This window comes from Panthera leo, chromosome C2, assembly GCF_018350215.1.
Source record: "Panthera leo isolate Ple1 chromosome C2, P.leo_Ple1_pat1.1, whole genome shotgun sequence".
NCBI classification, from domain to species: Eukaryota; Metazoa; Chordata; class Mammalia; order Carnivora; family Felidae; genus Panthera; species Panthera leo.
This window is the reverse complement of record NC_056687.1, coordinates 141661131-141682802: the sequence shown is the minus strand read 5'-3', so window position 1 is coordinate 141682802 and position 21672 is coordinate 141661131. Positions and strand designations below refer to the sequence as shown.

Sequence of the window (21672 nt, the reverse complement as noted above, 5' to 3'; positions counted from 1 at the left end):
GATACACTTAAATAAAAGTATATATATTTTTTTTACATTTTTTTAATGTTTGTTTTTGAAGGAGTGAGAAAGAGAGAGAGCATGAGCCCATAAGGGGCAGAGAGAGAGGGAGACACAGAATCCAAAGCAGGCTCCGGGTTTTGAGCTGTCCGCACAGAACCCAACGCAAGGCTTGAACTCACTAACTGTGAGATCATGACCTGAGTCAAGGCAGATGCTTAAACTGACTGAGACACCCAGGGACCCCTAAAATTGTATTTCTAATATAAAAATTAAAAAATTATAGTGGTCATTATAGAAAATGTAAATAAGCAGAGGAAAAAAACACTTCATAAAACCAGCATATGGAAACAAAATATTTTTATGTTATTTCTCTCCAAGTTTTATTTCATTCTTATAAAATCAAACAAAACATTAGGCTAAAAGTATGATTTAAAATCTTTTTCCCCTTAAATACTTTAAAGTACTCTAAAATATTTCTAATAGAAGCAAAAAATGTCTTATGATTATTGTGTCTTAATTTTTTCAGATGCATTTTAGAATATTAAGTCAGTCTATTTGGTCAATATTTGCTTTTCATGTGTGCGCTCTCTCTATACGTGTATATAGATATATGTATATATTGTAAGAGTATTCAAAATGTTTAAACAGTGTGGAAGAAGAGTAGTGGCCTGGAAGGCACATCATTGGAGAAAAGGTAGAAAGTCAGATTGGGTGCGGGTTGTGGAAGGCTTTCAATATAACATCCAAAGAGTTTGATTTGAAAGGATTATTAATCTAGGGGAGAAGGAGGGATAGAGGCAATAGGCTGAAAAAAAATTTTCTAAGAAGACTAGGAAAGATGAAGCTAAGGTTTTGAGATTTGGAGATGTTGAGATTATATTAACAGAAGCTGTGAATTCAGGATCGAGTGATTATTTGGAGACCGACTATTGAGGGTGAGGAATTTAGTTTAAATCATGTTAATCTGTCAGTAGCAGTAGACCGTAGACTAAGGGGCATTCAAGTGTGGTATAGGCATTTAAGAGAGAAGTCAAGTCAGTGCCTTGAGTTATTTTTATTTTTCTCTGCAGCTTCCAAACTACAAAAACTTTAAAGGAACGATCCAAGAGCTTGGTCAAAACCAATATGCAGTCAGTGGTGAAATATTTGTGGTGGATAGAAACACAGTAGAGATTACAGAGCTTCCAGTTAGAACTTGGACACAGGTTAGTATACGTGTGTGAGCTGCCTGTCAGGAGGGCAGTGTGTTATGTAATGCTTTCTGGTAAGAATATGATTCCGTCGTTGTTTGTCCTCAGTTTGTACAGTGTTTAAAATTTCCTGTATACATTTTTGACCCCTCCAAATCGAATTTGTGCTTTGAATGTTGAAGTAGTAATTTAAAAGTTTAATTTCTTTAAAAGGTAAAATGACTTAAGCTAGCTTTGAACCCTTACAAATATGGTCAATAAGTCCGTGTCAGTATCAGCTGTTACGATCTAAAAGTATATGCGTTGTCATCTCTTGTCAGCTGTGGTTGATGTCATCCTCTTCATACTCTTAGCCCTTTCCTTGCGCTTTGGTGTAGGAGCAGATCAGAACCGTTACTGTGTATCTTCTTTCACCACTGAGACCCCCATATATTGTCCTTTATAGATGCTGGGCAGGAGATGATAGACATGGCATTTTTCTTTTTTTCCCACCAGAATTGGGAATATTTTAAGAATTGCATGACTTACAGTATGAGAATGCAAGTGTGTGTCAGGAGAAGAATTACTTACTTTTATATCTTTTGTAGGTATACAAAGAACAGGTTTTGGAACCTATGCTAAATGGAACAGATAAAACACCAGCATTAATTTCTGATTATAAAGAATATCATACTGATACAACTGTGAAATTTGTGGTGAAAATGACTGAAGAGAAGCTAGCACAAGCAGAAGCTGCTGGATTGCATAAAGTTTTTAAACTTCAAACTACTCTTACTTGTAATTCCATGGTAATTGATTAGATTTACTATTAATTTAATGTTTCTTCCATGCCATGAGTTGGATTTTTGCGATTGGCTTCATGATGGTTGTGGCTATAATAAATCTGAATGGTTTTCCCCCTATATATTTGCTGAAGAATCTAGAGGTACATTCCTTTTCCTCTCCTGTTACCCACTACTCTTAATCCCAACTCTGCATTTGTGCATCTGGGCTTGAACACAGAGGATATGTACACTGACCAGAAGTTATGAGAATGATTGGTGCAGGATTTTCATGTTCCTTCTTCCTGTCTCTGTTAGCATTTTAATTGTGGAGTACTTCTCTCCCCACAGCTCTAATCTGCTTTACTAAACTTGTATATTTGTGTTTGTATGTAATTGGAGAGAAAGGTAGAAAGTGAACATGTATGAGTAACCCTCATTCCATTCCAAATTAGCTTTTAGACATAAAATAGAGTAAGAGAAAAAGTCCAATAGCACAGTGGCTGAGACAAACTGCCATAATCTGCTAAGAAAGGCAGATGGAAAAAGGAGAATAAGGATAGAGAAGAAGTAAAATTTTCCTCCAAATTGAGGAAGTTTGAATGAATTATAGCATGATTATAAAAAACAAAAAAGCGACAAATATACCTCTATTAGGTATATGGGGGAGAGAGAACTTGAACATTTGTGAATTCACCATTTGTAAACAAACTTTTAACATTTATTTTTAGTTTGAAAAAAATTTCTTAGATGGTTTTATAGCCATTTTGAGTAGGAACCTTTTTTTAAAGGACCTATTTATCTTTCAGAATTATTTTAAATATTGTCATAGTTTTGAGAATTGAATGTTTCTTGGAGTCACCAAAGGAATATTTAATAATTTTGGTTCTATTTAACAAGCATTTAGCGGTGGTGTCTGTTCATTTAAGTACGTTGTAGTTATTTTAAATACCGTAGATGTCCTACAAGTTAAAAATACCAGTACGGATTTATGTCATCTTCAAAAACTGTGTTTTCCTTAGGTACTCTTTGATCATATGGGATGTCTCAAGAAGTATGAAACTGTGCAAGACATTTTGAAAGAATTCTTTGATTTACGATTAAGTTATTACGGTTTACGTAAGGAGTGGCTTGTAGGAATGTTGGGAGCAGAATCTACAAAGCTTAACAATCAAGCCCGTTTCATTTTAGAGAAGATACAGGGAAAAATTACCATAGGTAAGATGCAACCTTTAAAAATTTAAACATTAGTTAAAATGGAAAAAAAACTTTATTAATAGAAGACATTTTTATCAGTAGAATATAAACAAATACAAATTGAATCTCTTTTCTTGATCCTAACTTTATTTTTCCCTCACATAGAGAATAGGTCAAAGAAAGATTTGATTCAAATGTTAGTCCAGAGAGGTTATGAATCTGACCCAGTGAAAGCCTGGAAAGAAGCACAAGAAAAGGTAATCATTTGCAGAACAAGACATTCAGAGAAGCTTTTAAAAGCAAATTCCAAAACAAACAACCCAACCCCTAAATTTTAAATTTAATGCTGCTGTAAAGGTGCCGAGTTCTCTGTTTGGAGACTGAAGTCTTCTGTTCATCCGCAGAACAGATACAGTGCAGGACTTTGCAGTGCACACCCACCACAGAGCCCTTTGCCAGTGTGACCCAGCCAGGGCCTGGAGAAATGACTCCAGGTGTGAGAAGGTAGCTCAGTCTCCTTGGCCTTTTTTCTGAGCCTGCCATTAAAGGGTGTTACTCGTGGTGGTGGTCTTTGTGAGGTGCATGTGTACAACCCGGGAACTATACTGGTAGCACATAGATGATTTCACACTGGTCTGACGATTGCCATAGTATGGTATCCAGTCACCATTCACTTGGTGTGGTTTTGGTTTATGCTGGGAAGACTAGAGACAAAATCTTCAATAGTATAGGGTTTATTGAGCACCAAGTATGTGCTCTGTCCTACGCTTAGATCTTTGACTAGAAGTTTAAACCCTGGAACTTCAGATGAAATCTGATCTTTTATTTATTAAATTGTCCATTTCAGATCATAAAGTACTAGTATTCAGTGAATGGAATATTGAAACTTTGAGATTCTTCTCAAGAATTAGTCTCTTTCTGTTGTATATAATTAAAAGAAAAATTTAAAAAGGCAATACAACATTGTGATTGAGAACACAAATGTACAAAAGGAAGAACGTTATAGAAATGACTTCTTAATTAGAATGTTGTGTATACGTGATAACAGTTACAATTATATGACATAACTTAAAGTGAAACTTGACACTTCCCTACATTTATGAATTCTCAACCCACAATGTTTTTCAGATTTTTTATCAACTACATTGAAGTGTTGCTTTTGTTTTTATTATTTAAGCTTTTTAAAAGTTTGAACAGTCTATAGAATGCCAGATATTAGAGCGAGTAAATTTAGAATAAATTATATGCTTAGCAATTATATATTAAGATAATAGGCTTATTTATCGTTTGGGGAAGATGGGGGAGGACAAGATGGGGAGTGTTCAGAATTAAGATGATCCAAGCACTTTGCTCTTTTCAGTGTGTTTTACTGCATTTTTAAACCCCAAATTATGGTTTATACACTGCTTGCCCTTCTGTATCATTGTTGGTTTAAACTATATCTTAAAAACAATTAACTAGTAAGCTAGTAAATTTAATGCTTAGTTTTAAAAGATAAAGATGTTTAGGGTTTGAGAGTGCCCTTCCAGTGGAAGTAGACTTCATGGATAAAACCTAGTGGTTGGTTTCACTAATTTCATTGTCACCATCAAAATTTTTTCAGCATCTTGGCCATGTGTTCACTTTGGGGGTGAAGGTAACAAAAGGAGCTGCTCTTACAAGAGTGTCCTATTGTGTAGAGTTGGAGAAGAGAGAATTACAAAGCAGATAATTATGAGATTAAAGTTTTTATTCTTGATTTCTGAAAGTATCCTTAGTTATCTTCATGCTAACAGTGGTAGATACACATATATCCATAGAATGTTACCAATATTCTGGGTGTCATCAAAACCTAGAGCAAATAGACTTCTAGAGTGTGGATCTAAACAGGATTTTATGACAGCCTGATAATATTTTAATAGTAGTGTAACAACCTAAATATTCCATAGAAACACACTGTTTCATGAAGAATTTTTGAAAATAGTAGAATTTACGAATTTGTCGTAAGTACTATTTGTCTGGGTACTTTTTGATCATTTATCGGCTCAGCAACAGCATTTCTTATTTGGCTAATGTTGCTTAATTGAATTCATAGTTTTGTTTATGTAATGAAGCATGTTGCTTTGCAATTTTTAATCTTTATCCCTTCTAAAGTACACTAAACTTTACTTTGTGTATATATACATCATTTTACTGAAAATTTTAAACTAAATTGAAAGCGATTTTTTTCTTTTTTTGGTTACCAAAAGCGAACGTTTTGTTTCTTGGGATGTCATGGTTAACTCAGTCATTTTTAATTATCTGAGTGCCTTAAAAAATTTAAATGCAATTTTATTTAATGGCTGTTGTTATTTTAAAAATCTTAAAGGTGATGTCACCTGTAATAACTTCTATTAAATTCATTGGATTTTGAAATTTAATATTAGCATAAGAGGATTTTTTATTGCAACCGTTTCTGTGAAAAAAGACCTTGCAAATAAAAATTTGGAATAGCCCTCACAATTCTTACTCTAACTCACCAGCTATTAAATTCTTAATTGAACTTTCTGTTCATTCTGACATGAGTATTGTTGCTTTAGAGAATTTTTATTAAGAAATCATACTTAGTGACTGCACCTTAGCATATTTATATTACAACTGTAAAACATTCTTTATAAGTGATACTTATTTCGGGTTTCAAATTGTTAATTCACTCACCAATATAAAAATCTGACAAGATGCAGTGATAAAACATTAGTTCCACTCTATTAATTTCAAGATGTGGTATCTTCTCATTTTATGACTTAGTGCCTGGGCAAAGCAGTTAATTTTTCATCAGATTCCTAGATAAATAGGGATTGACTATACATTCCTTTTGAAGATTTATTATTGTGTATTTTTAGAAAACTTTTTATAGCAAGTACATATTTTATATTGTAATCCTGAAGATAGAAATCTAAAATAACCCCAACCACCCTGAGAATATAGCATTAAGAGTATAGCATTTGTGGAATTTTTAACTCCATATTCAATAAAATTCAGCGTTGATTTGATACTATACAGGACTTTAATATAAAGTTTATTATTTTTTACAGGCAGCAGAAGAGGAAGAAACACAAAACCAGCATGATGATAGTTCCTCTGATTCAGGAACTCCTTCAGGCCCCGATTTTAATTATATTTTAAATATGTCTCTGTGGTCTCTTACTAAAGAAAAAGTTGAAGAACTGATTAAACAGAGAGATGCAAAAGTATGAACTTTTGTGGGTTAAATAATTTGAAACTATTTCAGTATTATCCATTTATTTGTTTTTCTTTTTACAAAAAGAAGTATTTTGATTTACCCTTTATACTTTATTAAATTACTGAATGTTTAAATTTTACTACTTTTTTATTATAGGGGCGAGAGGTCAATGATCTTAAAAGAAAATCTCCTTCAGATCTTTGGAAAGAAGATTTAGCAGCATTTGTTGAGGAACTGGATGTAGGTTAAGTCTCCATTAAACTATATTTGGAAAAGTAATGTTTTTGAAATAAGAATGAAAGTTCTTTAATTAAATTATTTCAGTTTCTTTTAAGTCTGTAAAGGTTAATGTGTTTATAAGGTGCATTAGGATTAAGCTTCCAGCTCTACGAAGTTATAAAGAAAAGTCATATTTGGTATAGATGAGTGTAAAAACCTATATGAAGTTAAATTTAGAATAAATTGAATACTAACACTTTCTGTTAAATTTTCTTAACTTCAAAATAGCTTATTGATTCAGTTTAAGTATGTTAACTTTTACAAAGTAGAATGATAGTGACTTTAGGTTTATAACAGAGAAATTTTAACATAGTTTTTATAACTTAGTTTTCTCCAGGTAGAATTCTAATTTAAAAAAAAAAAAAACGTAGAGAAAGATAGAAAATGTAAACTTTTTCTAAAATTGCCCAATTTGTTGTGAAGCAACTAACTCACTTAAGATATTAGAATTAAATTAAGGTTAGCAATATGATCATCTGATTTTGAGTAGCACAAGGTCAATTATTATTTGTCATTACTTGTATGATAGTACATTTTTTACTTTTAGTTGTTTCATTGATTTTTGTCCACATGTTTTAGTTTTATTTTCATGACCTAAATCAGAATTAGGACTCTTACAAATGAGGGTGGTAGCCTTATAGAATTTCTGGCATTTTTTAGTGCTGTTGTTCTGGGTTTCCTTAATCATCTTTCAAGTGTCATAATATGACTTAGATTAATGAATTAGATTTTTAAAAATTAGAGCCTTTTTCTGCTGGTACATGAAACAGGCATATGTTAAAAAGACATTGTTTCTGATTAATATTAATGATAGTCTAATACTGCTTTAAGTTTGATCACTGATTCTTGAGACATAGAAAACTTTTTGTGGCTATGCCTGTAAATTTCCTGATTGTTGAAATATCATCACTCAGAATAGTCCCAGTGAATAACACTACTCTTCCCTCCTCTCCCCCACCTTTTTTTATTACTCTTTTAATTCGTCACCTTATTTTATTACTTGATAATTAGCAAAATAGATCCAGACAACTTATTTTTTTCTGGATATGGTAACTTTTTACATCTAAAAAGATTTAGACTTAAATTTCATGTCTCTCTGTATCATTTAAAATCTTACGCCATTAATTGAATATCTTGTGTATTGGCACTGTGTTCTGTGTAATCCTCAGATTGACTCCTGTCACAACCCCAAATGAAAGAGCTTATTAAACAGTTATTTAGATGAAGATCCTGAAGTTTAGAGAGGTTAAATAACTTGTTTAGGGAGGCATTACATCATTATGGTTAAGAGCAGTTATGTTTGTAGAGTCCCAATCTTCCTCATTCATAAAATGGGGATTACATGAGTTTTAATGCCTGGAACTTAATAGGTGCTCTATAAATTATAACTTATTTCTTGTATTAGTTTAAACTAATAAATGAAGTGTTAAGATTGAAATCCAGGTCTGTCTGATTTCAAAGCTTATGTTATTTCCATTAAGCTATTATGCTACAAAGATTTCCTGTTTATCTGCAAGACAAGTGATACGAGTAGTGCGTGACCCCGAACACCACATGATCCCAGCTGAGCCCATGATTCTTGAAATTTGCTTTGATACACAAGGGCTTTGGATTACAAACACGTTTCAGAATGAATTACGCTCGCAAACCAAGGTTTTACTGTAGTTTGAATTTCTTATGCAGTACTGATTGTCTTTTCTAATGAGATGTTTCACACCCACCCTTTTTATAATTATACTTCAGAAAGTGGAGGCGCAAGAACGAGAAGATATTCTGGCTGGAATGGCTGGGAAAGCAATAAAAGGTAAAGTTGGCAAACCTAAGGTGAAGAAACTTCAGTTGGAAGAGACAATGCCTTCCCCTTATGGGAGAAGAATAGTTCCTGAAATTACTGCTATGAAGGCAGATGCCAGCAAAAAGTTGCTGAAGAGGAAAAAGGTATGACATTTCTTTTGTTTTAACTCATTGGTAGACTCCATCTTCCTAATGATATATATATATATTCAGTTTTACTGTGCGCTTATTAAATCATGCTTTGTTTCTAATATATTTCACTGTGATAGGAAATCATTTGTTCTATGAGAGCAGTTCGTCCACAAAATGAAAACATTAGTCAAGGATCTACATATATGTAAAGAACTACTTGGTTGATGGAGTTTTTAAAATGAGAGCTAGAAATAGTCTATTTAGCAGCATTCTACATTAAAATCCTGGAACAACAACCAAAAACATATCAGCTTTAAAATATGAACTTTAGTTCTACATCATGACCAATTAAGGAAGTCTCTTAAGCAGAAAAATATTTGGTTTTCAAAGTAAGCTTTTACTATTTATTTGTTATTACCCTTAGTTAAAAAATTATCAAGCACCTCCCATGTCATTGGCATTGATTGGTTCTATTGAGGATTTAAAAGTATGGACTTAAGCTACCCTCCAGAAGGTTGTTGGGCAAGAGTTAGTCAAATTGAGAAGGCTGTTCAGAGTTGAGGAAACAGGAGGCATGGTGGTCTGAAAGAAGCAGATTTTTCTGGGCAGGTTGATTTTAGAGCCTAGGGAATATATAGATACGTCCATTAGTCTACTTAGAGCTTGAGAAATGAGCCTCAGAGATGGAGTGTACCGAGCTAATATTTGAAAGCATAGGAACTTTGTGATACCAGAGAGATCACTCTCTTCTACTGTTCTGATAAACTGATGTGTGTACTATTTGCCTCTTACCTAGCTTCCTAGCACACACAGGTTCCTCCTTAGGAAATGGCCTCTCTCCTTTTTAGTTGGTGTTTTGTTCTTAGCACTCTTCTCTTCACCTTACATAGTCTCAAGTAACCTCATCTATGCCCAGACCTTTTTTTTTTTCACTCACATTGATGACTCTTGAATCTTTGTCCCTAACTTACAATGTTTTCAGGAGTGCCAGGTTAACACAGCTACCTGACTGCCCAAAGCCCCCTCAGACTCCACATAACTGAAGCTGAGCCCATTATCCTGATTTTAAAACCTCTTCCACCTCTGTGCCTTATCACCCATCACAAACAAGCCAAAAACCTGGGACTTTCTCATCTAATCAGTAACTGAATCCTACTGACTGCCTGTGTAGCAGTTCCACAATCCTCCCCCCACTGCCCCGCTTTTCTTGGTCTCCATTGATACTGGCTTAGAATTTCAGAAGTTTTCTTTGACGTAAAGTGTTCCTCTTAATTAGTCTTCCTGTCTCTAGTTATCATGACTTCTACATTTTTGTACTTCATTCTTCTCTGTTTTGTCTCTTACTACCTATGTGATATTTCCAAAAATAAGTCTGACTATTGCACAGATGCTCAAAAGTTTTCAGTGACTCCCCACTGACTGCACACAGATTCTAGTATCCAGTCATATAGCAACTGCATACCTCCCTGTGTTTCCATGTGCCTACTCTTTCCTTTTCCCTTTCCTTGAATCCTACCCGACTGTTTGAAATTTGCTAAACATAATATGGTGATCGTGCCTCTGTGTCTTTTGCCTGGGATGCTTTTCCCTCCTTTCCTTCTCTTCACTTGGCAAACATACATGATTCTTTCAAAACCCAGTCAGAAAGGCTTCTTCTCCATGAAGTCATCTCTGACCCTGCCTTGGGCAGAGTTGCTCACTTCTCCCCCTGGGTTACTTTTATACCTCCCTCCATATTTGTTATTTGTATTCTAATGACTTGTCCTGGTGTCCTTCTCTGTCTTTTAATAATCTTAGGGTAGGGAGACTTTGACTAATACCTAGCAGTGCATGACATGTGTTGCTTATCTTCTTTCAATAATCTGTGATTTTTTTCTAGTACGAGAGACCTGAAATATAGGAACTTATTTTGCAGGTACTTTTTGGTGTATTTTGCTATTGGTCTGAAAGCCCCTTTGATAATCAAAAGCTGCCATCTTATTTTTTTTATGGTTACTTTTAAGTAGCTATTATCTCATAGAGTGTATCAGAATAGTAGAGTGGTAAGCAATATCATTTGCTGCAGGTAAATAAAGTAGAAGATGGTCTGATCAATGTCCTCTGCATTATTTTTTTACTTATCTGATATGAAGAAGTGATCTATTGGCTGGAAATGTATGGTGTTAATTTGTATTTTTACTCCTAGTTATTTGTTTGTTTAATGTATAGGGTGATCTCGATACCACAGCAGTGAAAGTAGAATTTGACGAAGAATTCAGTGGAACACCAGTAGAGGGTACAGGAGAAGAGGCATTGATCCCGTCAGCTCCTGTAAATAAAGGTCCCAAACCCAAAAGGGAGAAAAAGGAGCCTGGTGAGGAACTGTTACAAAGATTTTTTTGTTGTTTTTTTTTTTTAAGAAAAAATTTTTTTGTTTATTTTGAGAGAGAGCAAGTGTGAGTGGGGGAGGGGCAGAGAGAGAGGGACAGAGAGAATCAGAAGCAGGCTCCGTGAACTGTCAGTGCAGAGCCTGACGTGGGGCTCAGTCTCATGAACTGCAAGATCATGACCTGGGCTGAAATCAAGAGTCTGCCGCTTAACTGATTGAGCCACTCAGGTGCCCCTACCTACAAAGTATTTTTGTGAGGGGGGAAAAATATATATATGTACAGGGTATAGCTAGATTTTTTTTTTATTGTGCTTTTTTTTTCCTCTAGTAGTTGATGTTAATGTCTTAAATTTTCATGAACATTATTTTATAATTAACCTTTCATTATGAGTTTTATTTTTAGTAATGACATTTGTATAAATATTGATATATACCTTATTCTTTCATTTTTAGGTACCAGGGTGAGAAAAACACCTACATCATCTGGTAAATCCACTGCAAAGAAAGTGAAGAAACGGAATCCTTGGTCAGATGATGAATCCAAGTCAGAAAGTGACTTGGAAGAAACAGAGCCTGTGGTTATTCCCAGAGATTCTTTGCTTAGGAGAGCAGCTGGTACTTTGATATATTTTATTTTTATTTTCTTGTATATTCTAGTTTGCCCAAGTTAGTATTACTCCTATAAGTTGGTATATTTAGTACTGTCAATGTCATTAAAGTACTAAATTGTTAGTATTTCAGAAGTTACAGTTCATGAAGACAAAAATGTTGCTTTAGAGAATGTTGTTTTTAGCAAAGTTGGACATAGATTGCTCTAAAGTGAATCATGTTGTCTATTGGTTTTTGTTAGAAAGTTTGGGTTTTAATCCCATAGTTTGAAGATGTTTGGTAAAAACTGTTTCTTGGTAGAATATCAACAGTGATCAGTAGAAGTGCTTTGTAGTTTTTGTTTTGTTTTCTACCCCATATATCACGAAGTTTCATGATTAGAAGTCTGATTCCATGCACACAGCATAATTTATATAATTGCAGTGCTAGAGTTAGGATGAAGATATCATCTTGTTATTTTGTATGGCTGTTAAGCATGCAATTTTATCCTTTCTGAATATTCATTAATTTGAAGTCTTCAAATATTTAAAAATTGAGTGTCCTATTGTAAAGATTCTTCTCAAATTTTATTAAGTCCTAATTTAGTTAAAATGAATGATACCTTATTATGGTTGTTTAATTTCTGCGAGATACTTTTAAAAATATATGTCAGACCTTAAATTCTTTGGTGCTCTAATCGCCAGTGATTGAATTCTTTTCCTAATGCACACAGGTAGTACAATGTAGGTGAATTTTTAATAGAGTAACTTAACTTATGTGAAAATTAATCTATTAAATTAGATACTTCAAAATTGTATTTAGTCTTTTTCGTACACCTAAAATGAAGTATAAAATGACACAGCATCCAAATTATGTAAAAATTTTATTCCATAGTATATGCTAGAAATTATAAGACTTGCATTATACTAATGTGCCTTTCCCCATACTTGGTACCTTTTTATGCTTTTTTTATTGTTTAGTAATATGTTGAGGTATTATCTCTATATTTCTCATTCATCTGAAGAATTATGGTCTGTTATTTTGTAGTAAAACTATTGTGAATAGAAGATAGAAGTTTTTATGTAAGAGGTTAAGAGAAAGTTCGGCACCTTTCTAAGACGAGTAAAATTTGTCTTTTGTAATTGCAGAAATGGGAAATCTTAGTAGTCCCTTTTACAATGGCTTATATTCCTATTTTTGAGTAATATTTAAGTATGACAAATTGCACCCTAACAATCTTATTAATCAGTTTGTGCTCCCCTGTGCCATATGCAGCATTAGCCTCCTGGGAAGTACAAGATTAACCCTTGATGCTATCAAAATAACTGAGGCCAAAGCTGTTGGTTTTTGCTGTGAATGCTTGTCTTTTTTCCCCCCTTTTGTTCTTTTTAGAGATAGCTGGAATATCTTCAAATGCATTATTTGTAATATTTCATGTAAATAAAGCTGGATTTAACATTCCTGGTTTTTTTTCTCCTCTTAGCTGAAAGGCCTAAATACACATTTGACTTCTCAGAAGAGGAGGATGATGATGCTGATGATGATGAGGACAATAATGATTTAGAGGAATTGAAAGTGAAAGCATCTCCCATAACAAATGATGGGGAAGATGAATTTGTTCCTTCAGATGGCCTAGATAAAGATGAATATACATTTTCACCTGGCAAATCAAAAGCTACTCCAGAGTAAGTAATAAAGTACTATTCGTTATATGGTACAATTCATTATTTAGGCATCTATTAAAGATCTCCTAGTAAACTGTGTCTAAGAATTTATTATCATTTGAGGTAAGGTCCTCCTCACAAAGGAAAAAATCTGGGTAATGTTGCAGCTGTTTACAGAACTGTTGTCTATAGTTTAGAGCATGGATTGGCAGGTCCCCCCCCCCCCCCATAAAGGGCTCTATAGCAAATATTTTAGGCTTTGCAAGCCATATGGTCTCTTTTGCAACTACTCAGTTGTTGCCATTGTAGCAAGAAAGCAGCCAGAAACAGTATGTAAATGACTAAGTGTAGCCGTGTTCCAGTAAAACTTTAGAAAAATAGGCTGCAGGCCTATGGGACATTGACAACATGGTTCAGAGAAGTTACTAATTCTTTAGAACTGGGAGGATTTAATTTTCTTCCCTAGCTTTGGCTTTGATTTTTTTTTTTTTTTTTTTTTTTTGCCTCTGGAGAGTATTGAACTTTAATGTGTAAGATGTAAAGTTTGTAAGCTGTTTTAGATTTTAAAGGAAGTGTTTTATCATAGGCAGTCTAGGGTTAAAAATAGGATTATTGAGGACTCTGACAGAGATTCTGACTTTCTCCTTAGGTTTCTGGCCATAATTTACTGATGTTGAATTCTGGAACAGTTCTGTTAATCATAAAATTTAATGTAGTGATAATTTGGGTAACTTTAACCTTTGCTCAGTTTCCATTCTCTTATGTTAAATCATGGGTTTTTCTGGTGTCTCTGAATGTATTTCTGTGCACACCTGTGCATGTGAGACAGAAAAAAAAAGTTTGGTTCCCCTGTCTTTGACAAAGAGAAACCAATGAGAGAACTGCAATTATAATCCTGCAGCACATTATATAATTTACCAAGGTTGAAACTATATTTAAATTGTGATTAATTTTTCTTTCTAATAGAAAATCTTCACATGACAAAAAAGGTCAAGATTTTGGGAATCTCTTCTCATTTCCTTCATACTCTCAGAAGTCAGAAGATGGTATGCTCCTTTAATCTTTTCATTGATTAATTACTTACTGTATTATTGCTATGGATTTTTTTTATGAGCGGAAAACTTACCTTCTTTTTACATTTCCCTCAATGTAACAAGGTTTATTTACTTTTTCTAAGATGAGTACCAACTAATTGGTCAAAATAGGCATTACGGAACTCGTTAGGTTGATAGATGTGTGTATAGATGTGCATGTAGTGTTTTAATGAGAGAAAAAGATAAATCTTGGAAGATGAAATTTGATTTTCATGGCAATGTGAATGTATATGTGACAGTTTTTTGTTTTAAGCTACAAGGGGACTGATATTCGGATTTGTACTAAACTGTAGTAGCTGAAAGAAGCAAACTTAATCAGGGTGTATATTATTTCCTATTAAAACAATTTTTTTTTAATGTTTATTTTTGAGAGAGAGAGAGAGACAGAGTGTGAGTTGGGGAGGGGCAAAGAGAGAGAGGGAGATACAGAATGTGAAGCAGGCTCCAGGCTCTGAGCTGTCAGCACAGAGCCCGACATGGGGCTCAAACTCACAAACTGCGGGATCATGACCTGAGCTGAAGTCAGACACTTAACTGACTGAGCCACCCAGGTGCCCCTATTTCCTATATTTTTATGTGGGGAATTTTTAAGGTCAATCTAGTTACACTTAACTGTCTTGAATTTTTAAAACACACACACATATAGGCAGACAGACATAGATCTGATACATATTGTAAGTGTACAGATAGATATGCATATTTGAGAGCATGTCAAAACTGTTATGTGAAACTGTCACATCTAAGTAGACATATCGAATCCCTGTTTTGGTTTGACAAAGGGAAGGAGGGAGGGATGAAGAGCGGAACTGTTGAATCAAAATGGAGTATAAGAGTAAACTGAAGCCTAATGACTTTTAAAAGGCGAAAGATTGATGTGATCTGAAGAGAAACCAGAGCATGCCTGCTGCCTTTTAAATTGATCTTCAGTGACTTAAAATTGGTTTTTAAAAGATGAAGTTACCACTTTCTTAGATTGAACATTATTACTGATATTCCTGAAATGGTTAACAGCATTAGATGTGTAGACAGTAAAATAATCACAGTGAGATCTTGCAGTTTAAAATCAATCAGTATTTTTTATTTATTTTTTTTTATTTTATTTATTTTTGGGACAGAGAGAGACAGAGCATGAACGGGGGAGGGTCAGAGAGAGAGGGAGACACAGAATCGGAAACAGGCTCCAGGCTCCGAGCCATCAGCCCAGAGCCTGACGCGGGGCTCGAACTCACAGACCGCGAGATCGTGACCTGGCTGAAGTCGGATGCTTAACCGACTGCGCCACCCAGGCGCCCCTCAATCAGTATTTTTGAGCTGATCAGTTATGTTTTAAATGATTAGCATTTGGGACTATTAAGAATTTTATTACTCTATACATTTCTATATTGTTTTACAACAGAGTTAACATTTTTGAAATATAACATTGTTATGTTTTTTGTTTTCAGCTGTTTGTATGTTATGGATTATATGATCACAAAATAGAAATTTATAAGATCAATTAGCTAAAGAGAAGTCATCAGTAAAAAGAATCAAAGTTTAACTGTTAAGTGGTCCTTATAGAGTCTCTTTACTGAAAGAAAGCTTTATAATTTTTAGATTCAGCTAAATTTGACAGTAATGAAGAAGATTCTGCCTCTGTTTTTTCACCATCGTTTGGTCTGAAACAAACAGATAAAGTTCCAAGTAAAACAGTAGCTGCTAAAAAGGGTATGTACTTAGATTTGATGTTGTTAAGCATCTTACAGACTATATGTAGTTGATATTAAAGGAAATTTAATTTGAAACTATTTGCACGTGGATTTCAGTAGAAAATAGTATAAATGTGTATAAAGAGAATCCCTCTTGTTTTCTAACCGTATGAAGTAATAATTAAAATGTAAGACCTTATTGTGAAACTATTGTAATTATAAAATAATCCTGTGTATTGATATCTAAAGATAGCTTTTTAAGTAAGCTCTCCTATAGGTGTTAGCTTGTAAAATAGATGAAAATTTTGTCTGGCTAGTAGCCTGATTGTGTTATCTAGGTAGGTCATGTCTTCACACCCCATTTGGAATGATGGCTCAGTTCTGCTGGGGTCTTCTTTTTTTCTTTCTGAGTCATGTAGCTTCTTTCTTTCCCATAGCCTTAGATTCTCCATAAATCTAAGTTGATTTGACATAGGAATCTGTTATTAGTCCCAAGGGACATACTCTTGGTGTTTTTGAAGAAGGCCAGTATTAGTGCTTTGTGTTTAAAAGATAAGTGCTCCTTACACAGCAAGTAAATAAACATACAGTATGGACCATCTTTTCAGTACCTCAAAAATGTAAAACAGATTCCATTGTAGACATGCACATATTAGATGAAGGGGAACAACAACAGAAGTCCCTACTTATTTTGAGTGCACTTGGACCACAGTAAGAAGTTGGTTGACTGCCACAGCTTCTCTGGCCAACACACCAGGTGCCCTGTCTGCATCCCTTCACCCACACCTCTTCCGTACACATCAGCCAGTGCCTGTATTTCTTTGCCTCAGGACTTGTTACTATGTTGGAATATTAGTATTTCCCCACTCCAGCCACTCTTCCTCGGTAATCGAAGAGAGCCGGTTTGCAAATACGTTAGTGCTCTTGCCTCTCTGGTTAGCCGGCTCTGAGATGTGTGCTTCCCATGGCTCAGAGATTGCTCGTGGTGAGCCCTCAGGGTGATGACAGGCTTGGTACCGTACCCATTACTGGCTGCTGTCGCTTCGCTGCCTCAGTTCTGTTCTCCCTTTTTTTTTTTTACCTCCCAAATAAGTACTTGTACTGGAGTCTTTGTTTTGGGGCCAGGTGGGGTCTGCTTCTGGGGAGTTCAAACTGAGACAGGCCCTATAGTTTTTCTTTCTGCATCTTTTTAAAAATTGTCTTCACGTGAGCACTTTATAACCACCCGAGAACTTGGGAGCCCTGTCACTTCTTGGAACGTATCAACCTGTTTCCTTCATCGAGCTGTGCACTCCTATTTAAGCTAATGAGTCAGTGTTGAGTGTTAACTAACAGGCTAGCATACCACAACCCCTGTCCCGTCTGGCTGCTTCACCAGTTGAACTAGCCTGTGTCAGTTGAATGGGTGATGCTTGTGTGAAACAGTTGAAGCCCTCAGTCTTCCTCTAGCCGCCTTCCAAAAATACAGTTCCCACAAAATCCCATTTCAAGGAGAGGATGCATCCCCTCCTCCATCCTCTGTGAGATTATCTCTGTTAGCTCCAAATTCTATGTATTATTATACAAGTTAACCTCTAACTCCGGTCGTTGACAGCAGAAGCAGCTCATGGTACTCCGGTATCGACTTACATTTGCTTGGTGGAACTTGAACTGCCACCTAACACTCAAGCCTGGAAACTCTAATGAAGGAGAAAGCTGGTTCCTAGAACACACTGCTGTGTCAAGCCTATACTGGTGCTAGGAGCTGCCTGCCACGTGGCTCTTGTGGTGGACTCAGTCATAAGGATTCAGGGAAAAGCCACAAAACCTGTGGTTGCCACGGCCATGAGTGTGGACTCTCTTGCCGTCCTAATGAGGGGCCTTTACCCTAGCATCTCAGATTGGGCCCAGGAATACATTTTCCATGTAATTAGCCTGTTCTGGTTTTTGTTTTTTAATTTTTACTAATCACACAAGTGAAGTCTGATTTATCAGTTTTCACATAGAAGGTAAATGAAGCAGAAAAACATTCTATTTTAAAAGCAAAATTCATAAAACAAAGGCTTTTGGGCCTATTGTCTTACCTGGAATTTTCACATTTCTTTCTACATAAAAGTGCCATGTTTGGATTTCAACTTTTCAACTTTGAATTGAAGTGAATCAGCTTCTATTCATGGTATTTGGGGGTCCTGTAAAAACGTTTTTTCCTTCCTCTAAAACATTTTAGAAGTTAGAACGTAACATGTGGTTATACTTGAGTTGTAATTAATGTCAAATATGTTACTTTTCTATCATGACTATATTTTTACTACTGCTTTTTAAAAGTTCCTGCTTAATTCACATTAATGGCCTTTGTTTAAAATAATCTCCCACGAAATAGCAAAAGGCATATTCATAATTAAATAAAAAGCATGGTGTCATCTGTGAGAAATTGTTTGGCTTTATACTGGCACCAAGGGAAGAGAAACCATTTTGTTATGTAAGGCTACTCAATTTCCTATCAGCAGTAAGAAATTCCATTGTTACAGGATTCGCTTGAGCATGGTTCGCTGGTAAGTATATTACATTGATTTATGAAATGGAAATTTGCTTAATAGGAAAACCATCTTCAGATACAACTGCTAAGCCCAAGAGAACCCCTAAACAGAAGAAAGTAGAGACTATAAACTCTGACTCAGATTCAGAATTCGGCATTCCAAAGAAGAGTACACCCCCAAAAGGTGAGGATTATGTTTAACCCTCTAATGGATGTCGCGTAGGAAATATTTCGTCTCTTCTCATTGAATTTAGAAAGACTGTACTGTTTTGTTTTAAATTGCTTTACTCCTCAACAAGGAATATGTTTAAGAATTAGTGCTGAATTAGAGTCCAGAGGAAGTCTAGTGCTTTATTTTAGGAATCAAGGAATTACGACTCGGAAGTTAAGTAAACAACTTACATACCTAAGAATGGTTCAGAGACCCCCTGCACAGACTCACTGGGAGTAGTTATTGAGAAGGCAGATGAGGGCTCCTTGCCAAGTGGACAGTGACCATTCCCAGGAGCTGGGACTTGTACACTGGAGCTGTTGTTTGCTCATCTAGGAACCAGTTCTTCATCCTGGAACCCTCATTTCCTTCCAGAATCTAGAAAAGTCCTCAAAGGTGCTTTTTAAAAAATATGTGTAAGACAGTTTTTTCTGAGGGTAGCTGCTCAGCCTTTTCTCCCAACTGACAGATTTACCATCAGTGTATTTAGAGTGGTGGTTGGGATAAGGAGATAGCTACATGGAAACAAGGGAGAATAGGGGCAAAAAAGAAACAGTGATTGAGGAGATCGGTACTTCTGTTATGCCTGGCTTGAAACTGTTAAAGATTCAGAAGTGCCATTTCATTGATTCATTTGATAAAATAGGACATCCCAAGAGTGTTTAGGCTATCCATACTAGTACAATCTGGTTCGTCATAGCTCTTAAAGAATTTTTAAAATTTAGAATGGCAGTTTAGTTCCATTTTCTCTTTCACTGGCATCATTGTAGGATGTAGAATATTTTGTCACCATTTGCATATGACTTTTCCCCCTTTCTCCTCCAGTGAGAATAAGAGGTTAGTTAGGTGGAAAAAAAAAATAGCTGCATGTGGTGCTTTTAAGTCTGAGAAGGAACATGGATGTGACAGATTATGATTAATACTCGGGGCTTATTCTAAGACTGTGCTACCTAAAATGGGATCTGCGATTCGTCGTTACTAGTGCATAAGTAAAATCTGGACTACACATTTAAACATAATTTGTGCTAATAAGAAAATATGTATTTTCTAATAATGCATATTGTATTTTTAAAGGTACTAGTCTAGGACAAATTAGAAACTAAAACTTGTTTTCATCACATACAAGTTAAAAAGCAATAAGACATTTTCTTTTTAGGCACAAAGATCACATGTTCAAAATGCAAATGTTTTCTCTTGTGTATCAGGAGTTTGGTCATTAAAATTTGTCACCAGGACCTTCCAACTAGTTTTAAATGTATTTGTGAAATACTCTTTCGTCCCGTCAATCCCAAAACTGAAATGATGCCGCCCAATAGTTTCTACATCATTTATATTTAGAGACCAGGATTGCAGTACTGATTGGGGCATGCCGAAGAAGTGAACTGTAATGTTGTGGCATTTATCTTTTTATACTGTACTTTAACCTTGGGAGGAAAAAACCCCTTTGTATCATTTTAAGGTAAAGGCCGAGGAGCAAAGAAAAGGAAAGCATCTGGCTCTGAAAATGAAGGTGATTATAACCCTGGCAGGAAAACATCCAAAACACCAAGCAAGGTAATCAGGAACGTCTTTTTATGCATTGTTTTACGATGATCTATAACTGGCTTAGTTGGCTTATTACTATAAGGTCTTCTAACACTTTAAACCTACCCTCTCTTATGCATACGGCACTTATGTATAGTTAAAAGAATTATCCAAGTGTAAGATACATACAATCAGGACTATTTCTTGGATAAAAGTCTGGCATAAATTAGCCTACTTAATTAAGAGTATTCTATTTCATCCAATGAACGATTGAAGTTATTGGCTATGTGTCTGAAATACTTTTCAGACCGAATAGGGGCTGTTTCTTTTTAGCTTGGGTTTATTTGCCCAGGCTCTGATTTTTTTCTTTTAACTTGAATTCATTTGACTGTGGCTAATTTTCAGTCTGACCTTTCTCCAGGAGCACACAATCTTTTTTTTTTTTTATAGGTAAAAGAAAAACATCCAGTGTCCTTTTTCTTCTCTCCCTATTAAAATGTAAAAATACAAACATGATTTTAGCTTCACGCCATTCTCCACCTTGGCCTTTTCCATCCAGTCTTCCATGTGTCTGGTCCATCTTGGTGACTCCTCTCTGCATTTTTATAATAAACATAGTATGTACTCCATATTGTGCATAAGTTTTGTTTTCCTTTCATGAATTGAGAGGTACTTACAAGTAAATAATTTGTACTAATCCGGGTACTGTGCATAGTTGCTTGGTAATAGAGAAATTCAGAAAAAAATATCACCACGGTGGCAGATTATTATACTTCATCATTTTTATAAAGGGAAAAAGGATTAGGTAACTGGTCTTACACTTAAGTTAGCATTACAATTATGATTTTAGAAGCCTCGTTATTTGTATTATTTCTCAAATGTAAGTGAAGTATAAGGAATAATTCTTTTTAACATTAGTCTTTTTCTTTTTTTTCTTTAAACCATGTCTAGAAAATGAAGAAAACCTCTTTTGATCAGGATTCAGATGTGGACATCTTCCCATCAGATTTCACTTCTGAAGCACCTTCTCTGCCACGGAGCGGTCGGGCTAGGAAAGAAGTAAAATATTTTGCAGAGTCCGATGACGAAGAAGATGTTGATTTTGCAATGTTTAATTAAGTGCCCAAAGAGCACAGAAACATTTTTCAACAGATAAATTGTGTTGTCCTTTTGTCTTTTCTGTCTCAGACTTTTGTACATCTGGCTTATTTTAATGTGATGATGTAATTGATGGTTTTTTATTATTGTGGTAGGCCTTTTAACATTTTGTTCTTACACATACGGTTTTATGCTCTTTTTTACTCATTGAAATGTCATGTACTGTCTGATTGGCTTGTAGAATTGTTATAGACTGCCGTGCATTAGCACAGATTTTAATTGTCATGGTTGCAGACTACAGACCTGCTTTTTGAAATGAAATTTAAACATTAAAAATGGAACTGTGTACTCTGTGTCTTTACTAAAG

At 35.1% G+C, this 21672-nt stretch overlaps 1 protein-coding gene across 2 annotated transcripts in view; it reads left to right on the top strand.

Moving 5' to 3' along the window:
- The window catches only part of TOP2B (DNA topoisomerase II beta), a 65363-nt gene extending 43712 nt beyond the window's left edge, over positions 1–21651 (top strand). For both annotated transcript variants that reach the window (XM_042903064.1, XM_042903063.1), the window contains exons 22-36: positions 1074–1208; positions 1781–1981; positions 2977–3172; positions 3317–3408; positions 6205–6360; positions 6510–6593; positions 8376–8570; positions 10767–10911; positions 11380–11541; positions 12998–13199; positions 14145–14224; positions 15866–15976; positions 18534–18656; positions 20143–20237; positions 21159–21651. In XM_042903064.1, the coding sequence (XP_042758998.1) occupies positions 1074–1208; positions 1781–1981; positions 2977–3172; positions 3317–3408; positions 6205–6360; positions 6510–6593; positions 8376–8570; positions 10767–10911; positions 11380–11541; positions 12998–13199; positions 14145–14224; positions 15866–15976; positions 18534–18656; positions 20143–20237; positions 21159–21326 (2145 nt within the window). In that variant the 3' untranslated portion in view covers positions 21327–21651. The remainder of the gene's footprint in view (positions 1–1073; positions 1209–1780; positions 1982–2976; positions 3173–3316; positions 3409–6204; positions 6361–6509; positions 6594–8375; positions 8571–10766; positions 10912–11379; positions 11542–12997; positions 13200–14144; positions 14225–15865; positions 15977–18533; positions 18657–20142; positions 20238–21158) is intronic.
- Positions 21652–21672: the final 21 nt, after the last annotated feature.